General features: G+C 45.1%; 1 protein-coding gene across 2 annotated transcripts in view; it reads left to right on the top strand.

Annotated features, from left to right (window-relative positions):
• The window catches only part of MMP16 (matrix metallopeptidase 16), a 70,030-nt gene that overhangs the window by 36,972 nt on the left and 16,924 nt on the right, over positions 1-16,134 (top strand). For both annotated transcript variants that reach the window (XM_081116305.1, XM_081116306.1), the window contains exons 2-4: positions 414-562; positions 2,425-2,547; positions 5,828-6,132. In XM_081116305.1, coding sequence (XP_080972431.1) covers positions 414-562; positions 2,425-2,547; positions 5,828-6,132 — 577 coding nt within the window. The remainder of the gene's footprint in view (positions 1-413; positions 563-2,424; positions 2,548-5,827; positions 6,133-16,134) is intronic.

Raw genomic sequence — 16,134 nt, forward strand, 5'->3', positions numbered from 1 at the left:
CCATCCCAGCCGTAGTTACTGGCCAGGTGTTCAGGACACAGACGTTTCAGGTGTCGTAGGATGTCCCAGTGGGTCGCAGTGTGGAAAAGTGCCCTCCTTCATTTGGGGAGGTTGAGTGGCCTTGTTTGTGATTTTATCCAGTATTTACTCGTGTGCCTTATAAACTGCTTGCAACAAATGATTCATCTTTTTTTTTTTTTTTTTAGTAGATATATTAGAAAGATCCAAAACAACCCCTGAAATTATATTTAAATAACCGAAACTACAGAATATATGTTGAAAAGAAATAAAACCCTTCAATAGCATATGCTTATAGAGGAGATGCAGTGTGGAGACCCGCTGGGCACGTAACCGGCTATCCTGAGGCCGCCGCTGGCGGTGACGCTGAGCGGAGGGACGCTCTTGCCTTGCAGGTGTGGCTGCAGAAGTACGGCTACCTGCCCCCCGCGGGCCCCCGGATGTCGGTGCTGCGCTCGGCGGAGACCATGCAGTCCGCCCTGGCCGCCATGCAGCAGTTCTACGGCATCAACATGACGGGCAAGGTGGACAGGAACACCATCGAGTAAGTCACGGCCCCGCGCCTCTCTGTGGGTGCGTGAGCCAGACCGTGTCGTCTGAAAGCCTGTGGTGAGCTCCAGCAGCCTCGAGCGGAGCCACCTGTCTCAGGAACTTTCCTCTGGCATCGAACCTGTTTAAACGCCAGTCCCCTGAGGCGTCCAGTTTGCTCACCTGACTTTAGAGACACATTTTCAAAATAGGAAAGAAAGTGTGAACAGGGCGCGTGGGAATCCAAGTGGGCCCAGGGGCAGCCACCACGACAAGGGGACCGTCCGTGGCGTGCAGGCCGGCTGTACGGCTGCGAGGGCTGTGGGCGCATCTCGTCCCTGCTGAGTGATGTCCCGGCAGCCGCTTAAAATTGACCAAATTAGAATATTGACCCCCAAGGAAGATGGGCAACGGTCCAAATCAGGGCTCTTGGGGGGGGGGAGGGCAGCTGAGAGCCAGTATTCAGGCTACTAGCCTCCCACTAGCGACAGTCGAGGAGGGGTTTCCCTAAAGGTCTCTGTCTTCGGTCACTTACTCACGCTGTAATAAGTCATCGTATTGATTGACTCATCGGTCACTCGCTCCTGTATGTATCCAACCTCCCATTCTCCGCTGGGCAGTTTCTCTGTGAAAGAGGCAGTGACAGCCTCAGAGGACACGGTCTCCTCTCCAGAGGGACCGGGAGGTAACGGGTTGCTGGACGGAGTCTCGAATTATTTTAGGGAAGGTGCCTGGACATCCCCAACGTCATGAGGAGCACTGTGGCCCCGGGTGAGCGGGGTGTGTGTGTGTGTGTGTGTGTGTGTGTGTGTGTGTGATTAATCCCCCCCCCCCCCGCAGGGGCCTCCTGTGTGTTTATTGAATCCTTGATACAAAGTAAATCTCCGTCATCATTTGCTGTGATCAACATCCATCAACGGGCCACAGGAGAGGAGACAGGGATACATTTTTCTTCAGATAAAGAAACAATCCACACCGCAGAGCCCTCAGTTATTTTATACAAAGTATAAGGCGTGAGTTTGTCCCTAAGCCCCGTTATATAAACTACAGACTTCAGTGATAGACCTACATTCATTCCTCTGGGTTAAAATACGGCCTTAGGAGTCACTTTCGGATGCTATAAACTTTTATCTAATTTTAGACTCTTGTCAAGATCAATTGATTTTAAATTAAATAATTATACCCTCCTTTGGCAGACAGACATCGGTACGGTCAGTCTGTAATTCTTGGGTAATTAAAAGCAGCGATTCCAGTTGTGGTCATCTCTGTATCATGCTGAAGAAATGAACTCTTTTCAAGCAACAGGGGAAGGTATTACCTTAAATGGCATAGTATGTCGCTTTTATATTAATTAGCATTGGTGTTGGGGAGATGGTAATAAATACACATGCCTCCACCCCATATTCAGAAAAAACATAATTTAAGTATTGAATTTGGCTATTACACGGCTGTTACTTGGAAATGAGGCTGCTGATGACGGTGACAAGAAGGTGGGGGAAGGCAGAGGTTACTGAAACACACGTAGCTCATACCCTAGCTCCTGGAATTCAAAGTCACGTAACAGATTTTAAAAATTGTTGAATGTTAAAGCTGGAAGAAACCTCACTGATTTATTTTTAAAGCCTCATTTTATGAGATGCAGTCTACGGTTAGCTCAAATAGAGAAATATCTGGAAGCTGAGTTGTAAGCTAGTGAATGTTACATCCAGGGAACAGTGTGCTTCCTACTTAGATTCGAGCTGCAGGAAAGTGGACAGTTTGCTCCTTTATGTTTTCCCGGGTCCCTATCCCTGTCATGGATTAACTTCTTGGTTGATTTCCGTTCGACGTTAACGATGACGGTTGCTGGTCAGTAACGGGAGATACCGCTTTTTGCAGCTGGATGAAGAGGCCCCGGTGTGGGGTGCCCGACCAGACGAGAGGCAGCTCCAAATTCAGCGTCCGCCGGAAGCGATATGCGTTAACCGGCCAGAAGTGGCAGCACAAGCACATCACCTACAGGTACGAGGCCCCGGGATGAAGCCCCCTCTCTGTTTGTCCCAACTGCTTGTTCTGACGCCTTGTCTGACATCTTACCCACATTGGCTACATGGTAACATACAGCGATACAATGTTCCTGCAAGGAACTTAAAGCAGCGATCGAGGAGAGTGCAGTGTCCGTTGGGGGCCTTGTAGTCATTCCTGGACACACTTGGTCTCTTTTGTAAACTGCACCTTCCAGCGTCCCCGAATGAGTGCCTGCGTCCTGAGGGACTGTCAGGTGCCTGTCCGAACACGTGACATTCTCCAACGAGATTCATAATCTAAAAAATACCTGACACAAGTAAATAATTGCCATTTAAACAAAAGGCCTTTGAACCTTTTAATTGACTTTTATATCAGTGTGGTGGTTAATCTATGGCAAGATTGCTGTTAGCTTTGTAAGAAACCTCTGGACTGTCTTCAGATTGGCTGCCCCGGTTGCATTCCCTCCGGCAGCGATGAGCGTTCCCGTGGCTCCACATCCTCGCCAGCACTTGCTGTCGTCAGAGGTCTGGTTGTAACCACTCTAACGGGTGTGCAGTGGTTTCTCATCGTTGTTTCAATTTTCGCTTCTCTAGTCACATGTGATCTTCATGGGCTTATTCCATCTGTACGTCTTCTCCGGTGAGATGTCCGTTCAGGTCTTTTGACCAACACGTGAAGTACTCAGTGGTGTCAGTTAGGCGGAGGTGCCTGATGGTGGTCATCAGTTCAGCTACACCCCCATCATTTTCTGCCTGCAGGGTCTGTCAGTTACTGACGGAGGGACGTCCGAGTCTCCAACTAAGACAGTGTATTCATCTGATTCTTCTTGCAGTTCCGTCAGGTCTTGCCTGTGTACTTGCTCGGTCTGTTGTTAGCCACGTGCCCGTTAAGCTTTGCCATGTCCTCTTGCCCGTTGCTATCCCTGGTAATGTTCCTGGCTCTGAAGTCAGCTTCGTCTGCAATTAATAGTCGTTGGTTTTCTCTGACTGGTGGAGGGTGGTGTATCTTTCGCCATCTCTTTCCTTTTAATCTTATAGCATCTTTATATTTAAGGTGGGTTTTTTGTAGGCAACGTACAGTTGCTGTTCGATGTTTAATCCCCTCTCTCTGTCTTTTCCTTGGTGTGTGTTGACCGTTTGCATTTACAGTGATTGCCGACGTAGTTGAATTGATATCTGCCATGTTCGCAGGTCTCTGTGGCCTCTTGCCGTTGTTCATTTTTGTTTGTTTGGACGTTTTTTCAGGCTTCCCTCTTTCTCTCCCTTCTGTGGTTTTAAATGAACATTTTATACATTTCTGTTTTCATTACATATCAGTGAGGCTCTTTAGAAATTATTTTAGTGTTGCCCTGGCTGTGCGGCCGGGGAGGTCCAAGGACCGTTACATGTACCAGGAAGCTGCTCACCGCCCCTTCTTTCCTCGGGAACCCAGTGTCAGGTACACGTGGCTCCTGTTGTCACTGAAACCACCTTCCTTGTGTACTCTCCCGACCTCCCCTCCGCTCCCCTCACCATAATGTTTGTCATTGTCTAATGTTGTTGTTATTTTTTATTGTTTACACAGTGTAAACAAGTTCTAGAACCTGGGTTAGAAAACAGTAGAAACCTTGTTTCTGACATGTCGTCCAGCTTAGAATTTAAGACAATGGATTCATGCATCAGAATGTCTGGGTTGAAAAACCAGCCGTGCCACTGAGTTTTCTTCAGATTCCTCTAAATCTCAATTTCCCTCTCTGTAAATTGGTGTAAATACTCATTTCATTGGGCAACTAGGAGCATTTAGTTACCTTTGAAATGCTTGCCTGGCTCTTAATCATAATGTTTAATGTCATTACTGTTCTTTTAGCAGGATTCCTGCCCGACATTTGTAATTATCTGGACATAGTTACAATCGGGTTAAAAATATAATCTGCATGTAATTTTTCCACTGGAAAATATATCTTAACTCTTTTTCCATGCTGCTAAATGCCTTAAAAAGGCAAAGCTAATTTTAAGTTCTGTATATATTATGACATGCAATGGAGACGCCATAATTTAACTATTGCTCCATTATTATAAATCACTGAGCTCCCAGTTCTCTTTTATTATTGCATCGCAGTAAATAGTCACTTGAATATTATATCCTCCTTCATGTATTAAGATAGTTCCTAAGTGAGAATTTGTGGATTCGTGGCTGTAAGACTGTTGGTGGAATGGGTCTGAAATTTATTTATGATTCTCATGAAGTTACTCACTGCTTTTCACAAAAATGATACAAACTTATACAACAATACAAGATGTGTACGTATATTTATCATGTTCTGTTTAGGAAAAAATATAAAAAGAACTGAGAAAGAAAAATATCTGATTAGTGCTAAATAAATCAAGAAAAATATTTATAATATTTATCTCCTTGTTATTAGCATCAGGACAAATAAACTAATTAAATAATGTCCAAGTTACTTCTTTAAATTTATATAATTGCTAAATATTTGTATTAAAATTCTATTCACTCTCATTGCCTATTTTAACTGGAATAATTTAAGTATATAATCAGAAAACCTTAAAACATCAGAAACTATGATTAGCTGGCCTGTTCTTTCTTCCCTTTTTAATTTTTTTTTAATCTCCACCCGAGGATATTTTTTCCGTTGCCTTTTAGGGAGAGTAGAAGGGAGAGAGAGAGAAACAGTGATGTGAGAGAGACATCGATTGGTTGCCTCCCACACACGCCCCAACCTGGATCAATCGAGCCTGTAACTGAGGTACGTGCCCTTGGCCGGAATCGAACCCGGGACCCTTCAGTCCGCAGGCCGACACTCTAACCACCGAACCAAACCGGCCTGGGCTGACCTTTTATTTGAAAACTGAGGAATATCTGTGTCTGCAGAGTTGGTGATCACAGATGTGCAGACATTGTTTGGAAGTGACCTGTGGGCACACAGTGCTGAGCCCCTAAAATAATTACAACCAGAAAGAAACTGGCTGAGTTTTTAATTTCAGCTCCAAAGTGCTGCACCTGTCTGACCATTGGCCAGAGCGGCCTCTCCGTGGAGGCTCAGGAGGCAGAGGGCCTCAGGGACCAGCGACCCCAGGGCTCCCGGTCCTGCAGGGACGGTCACTCACAGCCGGGCAGAGGAAGGCTACGGTGCTGCCCGGCGAAGTCTCGCTGCAGAAACACAGGACTTAACTTATTTCTTTCCTCTGTCATTTTACTCACCGAATGGATCTAACTCTCTAGTAAGTCAGACTGTGTGTAAGAAGTGATGCCAATTGTCGTTTTCTCTAAATTTCAGCATAAAGAACGTGACTCCGAAGGTAGGGGACCCCGAGACCCGCAAAGCGATCCGCCGGGCCTTCGACGTGTGGCAGAACGTGACCCCCCTGACCTTCGAGGAAGTGCCCTACAGCGAGCTGGAAAACGGCAAGCGAGACGTGGACATTACCATCATTTTTGCATCTGGTTTCCACGGCGACAGCTCGCCCTTCGACGGAGAGGGGGGGTTCCTGGCGCACGCCTACTTCCCTGGGCCAGGGATCGGGGGAGACACTCACTTTGACTCGGACGAGCCGTGGACGCTAGGAAATCCGAACCACGACGGTAAGTGAATCGTTCTTTTCTTAGAAGGTACGTCTCTTATCTTTATTCCTGAGACGTCCAAGTAACTCACAGGCTTAAGGTGTTGCTTCTAAATTTGTTTTTAAAATTATAAAACAACATATGAGGCTTTTCATAGCCTTTTAGAACAAGAATTCCTAGAGGTCATTCGACAACGGTGGTTTTTCATGTGATCTTCGGATTAAGGACGAGAAGTTCTGGTTCCCTGTAAATGTCACTAACGATTTCATAGTATTTAAGTCACGGACTGCACTAATATCGCGTTTTTTCTACATTTTATTCCAATGTTTCCACTTGAAACTGGACTCTGATTGACATGGGGGGTGTGGCTTATCTTTTCTGTTATTTTCTTTTCTACAATCACCTTTCGACTCTAAAATTTTGCCCCTTCTTTTCATCCCTTACCCATTTCCTTGGCCTCCTAATCTGATACAACTACAGCAGGTATTATTTTGTACTGCATCTTCCTTCATTTTTATCAAAAACCACTTTCTTATCAGTCTGTTCAGACACACCTATCCGTTTTCTAATCTTACAATTATTCACATATGCAAAAATAATGTAAAAATAAAAAATGCAGTAACTAAAAGAACAGTTACTTGAAATAAGAAGCATGTGTTTCTTCTTAGACAAAAATCCATCCTTCAACTTTATGTTCAAAAAAATATTCCTAGAATTATAAGATCCTGGGATTATAAGGTTCCAAAGCCACCATCTCCGCAGTTCTTGTAATCAAGACTTAAACTTTTTTCTTTCTCACCACATAGTAGAATGTTGTTGAAAATACAAGCGTGCATTGTTTTAAGGACAGCTAATCAGCTAATAACACCCCTAATTCCTCACTGATGGGCTTAGCCCAGCCACCAAATTAAGCTTTGTTACTTCATTAGAGGGTTTAGTTAGCTGGTAATAGCCAATCGTTTTTAGAACACACAGAATTCAAACACTGGGTAGAATAAATCAGGTTGAGTTCAACTTAAAATAACAACAAATTCCAAAGAGAGAAGATGTAATAACTATTCATGTCTTACCAAAAAAAATTCTAGTATTACACAAATGATGTTTTAAGTTGTTGTCCGTAAGAGTATTGGCCACAATATTAAATGTGGTTTTGTTGTTGAGACCTGGTTGGTGACTAATGGTGGATGTTGGGAGATTTTGTCATGGGAGAAAAACCTTGTCTTTCCTCCGTTGCTAGTGGGAGTGGGGTCCTTGCGATATCCTGAGAAAAGGAAATTGCTGAGACTCTTGTGGGAGGATGTGATATCGTAGAAAGCTTTATTTCCACGGAATTACATCCCTGGGTTTCCCTTAGTCCAGTCATAGAAGTGTAGCTGGGGATTCAGTAGAGCTAAAATCAAAGCCAGCGTCCAGTTTCCTTTCCAGGTTGGAGCTGGGTCCAGTTCAGCATCAGGTTAGCGGCAGTCCATTAGTCCATTGTGTGTGGGGGTCGACATGGCCGTGGGCCATTCGGGAGAATGCCAGGAAGCCAAGTGTTAGCCATGAGCCAAGTGTGCCAAGAGGAACCAAGAGAGTGAACTGTGTTCAGGGGATTATATATCCAAATTTCCACTTGTTTTCAGTTCCCACTCCCATTCTAACTAACCATTTCTGTATGTAGGTGTGACTGACAGGCAGGTACCTTCCTTATGTCACCCCAGTTTCACTGGACATTCATCTCCCCTTCATTGGACCCCTTCCCCCAGTGACCTGCAGGGGTTGGGCCAGTGGTTCCCTGGGGAGTGCAAAGTTGCAGCTTCCTGGTGAAGCTGCCCAGATGACATGCCTGTAACGCCCGCCCTTCCCTTTGCTCCTTTCCTATTAATAACTAGCTAATTACAATAGTATCAGTTTCCCTGTAGTGGAATGAAAAACAAAACCTTTGGAGTCAGGCGGCCCTGAATAACTAACCACTAGCTCAGGAGACCTCCCCCACGCTGTGCACTGGTTTTCTCTCCCTATTTCTTGCATTGAAGGGCTGGGACTTTGTAAGTAGAAGCCTTTGTTACCTGCTCTACCTGAGTAGCTAATAGTGAAACGTCTACAATACAGGAACTAGCCCCTCCTGGTTTGATGCATAAATCACTTAAAATAAAATGGGTTTATTTTTATCAAAACCCCACAGGCATTCTAATGAACTAGTTCAGATGTCTTCGATTGTTAAAATTATTTTAGAAATGGAAAGGATGTTTGCCTTCTCAGTGTCTGAGAAAAACAGCACTCCTGTTAGAGTTCTGCTGAGACAGTGAAAATTTCATGTGCCTCCAAGGAAAGACTTTCTTCAGAACTTCTGAACAGAGAAAATTGTGTTTCGTCCCAGGAATGGATCTAAATGTTACAGCTACTTTATGTCTGTAGCTTCAAAGTTGTGTTACTTTGGCTTTGTGGGCTCATACATTTAAAATTATTTTTTAAATCATCTCTCAAGGAGATTGTACCTATCAGAGACCTATGTTTCCTCCTAAAATACTGAAATCCTCAAGAAAACTGCCGAAGTCCTTTAGATGTATTTTTTCTCAGTGGTTTTCTTAGGCATCAGCCAATACTTTCGAAAAAGAGTTTTAAGAAAAAATCTATAGGGGTACTTGACATAGAAAGCAAGAATGTTGATCCTGATTTGAGGGGGATTGGTGTTAGGAGTGCATATGTGTCATGTATGACGTAGGAAGTTTTCCAAGGAATATACACAAACCTCAGTTCTTCAAAGTCTCCGATTTTGAACAATTTGGTTCTCGACCAAGTTGTTCAGGGAAAAAAATGTCTCGGTCATTGAACAATGTCTCAGTTCTCCACCTGTCTTCAGCATGACAAAAAGTGTCTCTCAGGCCACAAACAAAGGAGAGAATTCGAGTCAGTTTATCCCTAAACCTCACATTGTTAACATCTCAGGAAATTGTGCTGTGGATATTTTTGTGGTTTTTTGCATTTGGGAGCATAGAACGGATTAATTCAATTTACATTCTTTCTAATGGGAAAAAGTGATTTGGTTTTTTAACAAATTGCTTCTCGGACAGCCTTCCAGAAAGAATTAGGTCCCAGAGCCGAGGTTCCACTGCCTGTGTTGAAAAGAATCCTGAAAATGAGGAGAATCTGAAACCCGTGAGCTGAAGGCATCAGTGAAGCCGATGGAGTTGGGTTATAGTTCACACATTTGATTGCCTCTTTGCTTACGCTGTGCAAGTGCAATTAATAATTTTTATAAATAGTCTTCTTATTAAAAACCTACACAAAACAATTATTTAAAAGTTAGTGTTTCATTTGGAGGAAAATATTGTTTTACTGGTCAAATGGGAATATATTTTTCTTTTAAGTGAGGTTAAAGGAAATTACTTTGCAACATAAGAGTGTTTCCCATCTGTAGGGGATTAGAGAGAAGTTAACTGACTGTTCAGGATGCAATACCATCAAGATTGACTACTTAATTGAAATTCCGACCTTTAACTGGCAACGGCAGGGCCAGGAGGGTGATGTGCTCAGGGGTATTGATCGTTTATCAAAACAACAGCCTCTGGCTTCACTTGGGGTGCTGGTGAGTGTGGAGAGAATTATGAGTCTGTCCACCCTGGATCCCAACTCTAAGAGTGTCTTTGCATCGCAAGCTCACAAGGCACAGTCCTGACACCACTGATGAACGTTTCCTTTCATCTGGTCCCCGGATGCCCCCGGTGTGCTTACCTGAAACATTGTTTTCTCTCCTAGTCACTGCTCTTAAACACTTAGAAAACAGAGCTGCCAATAATTTAGCAAAAATGCAAATGAAAGAGCCTCTGGATAAGTACCCGGCTCATTTTCCACAGCGTATTGCTCAGCTAATGAAGGCAATTTGAATGCCATCAACCTCAAATGAGATAAACAGTGTCTTAAGCTGCCGGTAACCCTTAATTCATTGTTAGCCACCTCACCATCAGTCTGCTCATAGTCATGGTACCTTCTGAAAACTCATCCTGAAGCCCGTTAAGTAAATTATACAATCGTTACATTAAAATAAATACACACACACACCCCTACTAAAAATGCCTTTTTTTTTCTTTTTTTTTTTTTAGTTTTTTAGTTTTATTTTTTAGGGAGTGGATAAGCGAAACGTGCACAGTGATTCCCATTAGAAAATGTTACTGTGATATGGTTTCTGAAAAGTACGCATTGCCTGAATGTGAGCTGGGAAGTTTAACTCTGTCATCACCACATGGTTTCCTTGGTGACTGTATAAAGTTTAAAGGGCACTAACCATGTAAACACAAACTTGTCACAAAGCTTCCCTCTAATTAGACAAGTATCTGTCTCAGTCCTAGGATGTCAAGTGGGTAATTTCTTAGCAAAAATATTACCTATGAACATGACATAGAACTGTGACAGAGAAGTATCTGGAGGCCTCTCTGATTTTACCGTGTCATTGCTCTTCTGTTAGCAAGAAGAATGCATTTCTTTGGCTGTTTTTTGTCAGAAAGGTCTCTGCATAAAGAAGCACTGTGTGGGTGTCTGAACACCAGAGAGGGAGAAATGATGGTCTCATTTCGTCTGAGACATACATCAAAACCCTTAAACCTGTTATGTCAAGGTGATGGTTAGGTTTACCTGTCTGCTTGACTGGGCTAAGGGAGGCCCAGGCACCTGGTGCATGTCTCTGGTGTGTCTGCCAGGGCGTCTCAGGAAGAGATTCCATTTGAATCAGTTGGACCAAGTCGAGAAGACTGACCCTTGCCAGTGTGGTGGGTGTCAGCCAGCCTGCGGGGGCCAGATAAGAGCCCAAGAGAAAGGACAGGGATGTCACCTCTCATTTTTTTTTTTTTTAATTGATTTTTAGAGAGAGAGAGGAAGGAAGAGAGAAAGAGACATTGTATTGTTCCACTTAGTAATGCGCTCACTGGTTGATTCTTGTATGTGCACAACCTTTTGATGATTCGATGACTTGCCAACTGACTGAGCTCCCTGGCCAGGGTTGAAATTTTACTTTTAATTTTGCCACAACTTCCCCCCTCCCCAGCCTGTTGACACCCATCAGAGCAGGAGCAGAAACAGCCCTGTTGCAGCCCACGGTGGCCACTGCGCTGTCACTGATGGATTACAGCACCGTGGGCTTCGGGGACGGTCCCCTCTCTGTCAGGCGAGACTGTACCAGACTCACATGCCCTGAACAATGGAATTGAACCTGAGATCATGGGCGGTCAGCCTGTTCTCCACGTTTCTGTTGAAAGGTTATTTGACCAGGATGCAAGAGAAAAGTGAAGTCAAGAGATAATTAAAAAACCATCTCTGCTGGTTGTCACCATCTCATTCAAAGCTATATAAAGAAGAAAACAGTGAAATATAAATAGTGTAAGGGGCCAGATTTAATTGAGCATTTTGTGTGTCCCAGATGCTATATAAATTCATTTTATGTCCTTAACTCATTTATTCCTCACAACAAAAGTACAGGAATTAAAAAGTACAATTACTTCCATTTTGCAAGGAAATTGAGCCACAAAAAGTTTGGTGACTTGCCTAAGTTTACCGAGTTAGGGAGAGCAAAGTGAAACCACTAAACAGATCCTAAAGGATCAGGAAAATGGAATATTGCTTGAAGACTCAAGAGAAAAGTGTAGCACTGAAAATATTTTATCAAGTGAACCAAGAAAACAATATTGGAAACCGCTCAGAATGCCCATAAAGTCTCTCTGTGGAACAGGAAAGGAAAACCTATTATCACTATGAAAACAGACCCTGTCATGTGGAAGGAAATCTGGGTAAGCGTTTTCAGGAGAGCGTGGAAAGATAAAGTGGTGTGACGCCCAAGGATACCAGGGACCCGGGAGATGGCTCCAGCTCTGAGTTATAGGCTCTCCCAAAGGAGAGAACGGGAAAAATTCATGCCACAGAAACAAGCAAACACCGAAGAGAAAAAATGCCCTGTTCTAAATTAAGACGGTCGTATGCAGTTCAGAGGAGTGATCGCATTGGTTATAAAATTAATAAAATCAGATTCATAAACAAATATAAACACCTCCTGATTGTTACGTGCCCCTTGAGTTGGCCCTGACCCCTGGGGACCGTATGAGCGAGTGAACTGGCTCATCAAAGTCAAGGCCCGACAGACATGAAAGATGAAGACAGGAGGTTTTCGAGACAGACAGAAAGACCTCCACCTACACCACGTAGGAAACTTTGGCAAACAACCCAGGAATCCAGAAGACCCTGCGGTATTCTGAAATGCTAAGAGAATAACTAGAACGACCTTGCAAAACTGTCACTGGAGGATTAGGGTAAGAAAGAATAAAAAATGAGAAAATTCACAATGCGTTTAACATGCTTAAAAGACTTTCTAAGACGTGGTGCAGGGTGAAATGAACGAGTCCTGTACGGAGAATCTCTGATGAAAGGGAGCGTTTTGATCATGGAAATTATAAATATTCTATCTATAAAATAATAATGTATAATCTGTGCCATTAAAAAGAGACAGAAGAGCCCTGGCCAGTTTTCTCAGTGGTTAGAGCGTTGGCCTGCGGACCAAAGGGTCCTGGGTTCGATTCCAACCAAGGGCACGTACCTCAGTTACAGGCTCGATCCCGGGCCCCGGTCAGGGTGCGTGTGGGAGGCAACTGATCGATGTGTCTCTCTCACATTGATGTTTCTCTCTCTCTCCCACTCTCTCTGAAAAGCAATGGAAAAAATATCCTCGAGCAAGGATTAAGAAAGAGAGAGACACAGAAGGTCCGGGAACAGCACCACCTAAAGCAGGGAAGGAAAGAACAGAAATTATTCTCAAAGTCTCATGTTGTTCAAGAGTAAGGTTATCCGATAAAAAAACAAGTTTTAAGGACAGTATAAATTTAAAATTTCAAGAAAAGAAAAATAATGGTATGAGACAGAACAAATTTAAAAAATCAGAATAAAATAATTTTTAAATTTCTAAACAGATCCGTAGCCTTCGTGAACATCAATAGACTGAACTTGCCAGTTCAATGCAAAGTTCTTAAATAAATAAAAACAAAATCCCACCGTCTGCGTCTATAATACGCACCCGAAAGGTCCCAGCGAGTGTCAGTGAGGATGGGAGGCGGGCGCAGGTATGAATCGATGCGGCCGCTGGGAAAGGCGCGGCAAAAACCTGGCGGCGCTGACGTTCCCACCGGCGACGGTTCCAGCGACTCACGTCCGGTTCCTCGGCTGCCTGACCCGTCTCCCTGGTTCGCACCCGTGTTGCTCACACCAGCAAAGAAAGCACTGTGCTCACGGGTGTTCGCCAGCAGGATCGGCGTTTACCTGTGTTTATTCTGAACCACAGGGGAGGGCAAACGGCCGGGAAGCACTGTCGCTCCTGCTGCGAGCGCGAAGGGGCCCATTCCTGGAGAAAGGGCCTGAGTCAGGGAGCTTGCAGAGCACAAGACACCTGTTTGTTCTGAGATTCAAAACAAGGGGCTGCCCGGCCGGGCCTGGCTCAGCGGTTGAGCGTCAACCTGGGATCCAGGCGGTCGGGGTTCGATTCCCGGTCAGGGCACAGGCCCGGGTTGCGGGCTCGATCAATGACTCTCTCATCATTGATGTTTCTCTCTCTCTCCCTCTCCCTTCCTCTCTCTGAAATCAATAAAGTTGTATTAAAACAAAACAAAACAAAAACAAAAACAAGGGACAGTAAAAGGTACAGGTGGATAAATGGGCCCTCGGAGCCGGGGAAGGATGCCCCCGTCGCCGGGACAGTGACCAGCCCCGGGGGGGGGGGGTTGGTACGTGGACGCGGGTAAGAGTTGGTGCAGGAAGGAGGTGGCTGTGTCCAGTTCTCAAATCGAGGTGGTTTTTAGGATTACGTCACTGTGATGCCTCGTAATTTACACAGATGCCAGGGGCTCTGTGGTCCACCTACCCGGGTATCCTACAGAATTAGCAGAGGGTCCTGTGAAGAGCACGGAAGCCCGACATGGTATCTGATCAGAATCAAGTTCTTCCAATCATGTTGACGTTTTCATACCCCCCAAAAAATGTGAATTAAAAATTGAAGGAAAAGCGTAAGTTTGACCGAGAGAAGTAGGAGGTGGGGGATATTAAAGCAAAACTCTGCGTGGAAACAGTCCTGGTTTGAAATCACGAGGACGCTTGTCTAGAACAGGCCCTGCGCACGTCGGGGCCGGCGCTCTGGGTGGGAGGCTCCGCGGTGGCTTCACCCGGGCGCCCTCCGGAGACACTGCTCTAACTTTCACGCATTTTCAAGGGGCACCTCCGTCCTCCTGTCTTTTCAGAGTTTAAAATTCTCTCCTACTAAAGTATGAAAAGCGTGCCCTTAATTTCTTCAGACACTGATGTGGCTCCGCAGACAGGGTTTTGCCCACTTTCTTTCAAGTTTTCCGTGTGAAATAATTGGTTTTCTGAGCTCTTGCAGGCGGCAGTGGCTTCTCATCAAAATGTTATGAAATGCGCTCGGCAAGGTTATTAAGACTTTTGAAGAATATATAAAAACAGTATAAAGGACTTAGTTATACATTCAATATCTTACAAAAAAAATTAATTCAGTAGAATTGTATTCATAGCAACAGCGGCACCCGGATTAATTTTATCTTCCCGGTTCCTGTAATTGAATAAATTAGTTTGGTTCAACTAAGGCGCCTGTCGCTGTCGGGTGCTTTTAACAGGTCCACGCCTCGGCGTGGCTGTCCCTCCATCACACACAGGGGATGCCTCTCCCAGGGAGCGTGGGCAGTGAATGAACCGCCTCCGATGGGTGAATGTAGCGGGGACGCTGGGCCCTGCGAAGGACAGGACCCATGGCTGGGGCTGGCGCTCCCTCCCTCCCTCCCTCCCTCCCTCCCTCCCTCCCTCCCTCCCTCCCGTCTCAAGACATTTGCCTTTAGATGCCATCACGATGTTTTGTAGAATCCCAGGGGGGGTATGGAGAGCACAGGTGGGCATCACAGAGAGCTCGGTGCCCATCCTCAGACGCCTCCCCCTCGGAGGTGCACCAGCCTGGGACCAGCGGCACCTCCTCTGGCGTCACCATGAGCCTTGCGGGCGTCACACTGAGCCTTGCGGGCGTCACACCGAGCCTTGCGGGCATCACACTGAGCCTTGCGGGTCTCCTGCTCTAAGATGAGCTCAGCTCAGCGAAGAAACGCTTCCAGGGTGTAGCAAATGGCTGGTTCTCCATCACCAGCTGAGCTCAAAACTCTCCACAAAAGTCCAAGTCCAGATGCCACGTGAAAATAATGTAAATATTTATATAAGGGTCTTAAATGGACAGCTTTTAGGATCATAACCAGTTAGTCTACTTTGAAAATCAAAATCAGAACCTGGGATCCACGTCGCTGTCCTTGGCAGTGATGACAGGGAGGTAGGGAGCAATTTCCCCACGGATTTTGGTGGTTAAGGGCTTATGATCGGCTCCAACTTAACCACGGAAATAGTGCAATTTGGAAAATTATTTCAATTTTCTCTCGCTCCGATATATTCCTTACAGTTTCAGGGAGTCAGTGAGGCTGGTGAAATTCTAGCGTTTGAGTAGGTTTATAGGATAAGTGCTAGAATTATTTATAACAATTTTTACGTATGAAATACTGCATAGTCATGTTTTTAAAATCCTCACCCAAGGATGTGCTTAGAGAGAGAGAGGGAGAGAGAGAGAGAAACATCAATGACGAGCGAGAGTCATTGATCGGCTGCCTCCCGCACGCACCCTCCTGGGGATCGAGCCCTAAACGAACCGAGACCTCCTGGTCCATGGGTCCACGCTCAGCCACTGAGCCACGCCGGCCGGCACTTTGTTTTACTTTTTGGCCTTTCTTAGTTTCCTTATTAGCCAAAAATTAAAAATTATATGTGTCTAAAGACCATTTTGGAGTGTGTTTATAATTCCCAAAGTCGAAAGCTCGGTGGGCGACTGAGGGCTTCATCCATCTGCCCGAGAGGAAGACGGTTCCTGCAGGTTGTTATATAATATTACCCAGGTCAGGGCTCAGCGCGCCTGCTCCCAGGGACGGGAACGGGACCTACAGGCCGGGAGGTTCCGCAGGTTCCGTTTCTTCC

The sequence above is a fragment of the Miniopterus schreibersii genome (assembly GCF_964146895.1).
Source record: "Miniopterus schreibersii genome assembly, chromosome: 17".
Lineage (NCBI taxonomy): Eukaryota > Metazoa > Chordata > Mammalia > Chiroptera > Miniopteridae > Miniopterus > Miniopterus schreibersii.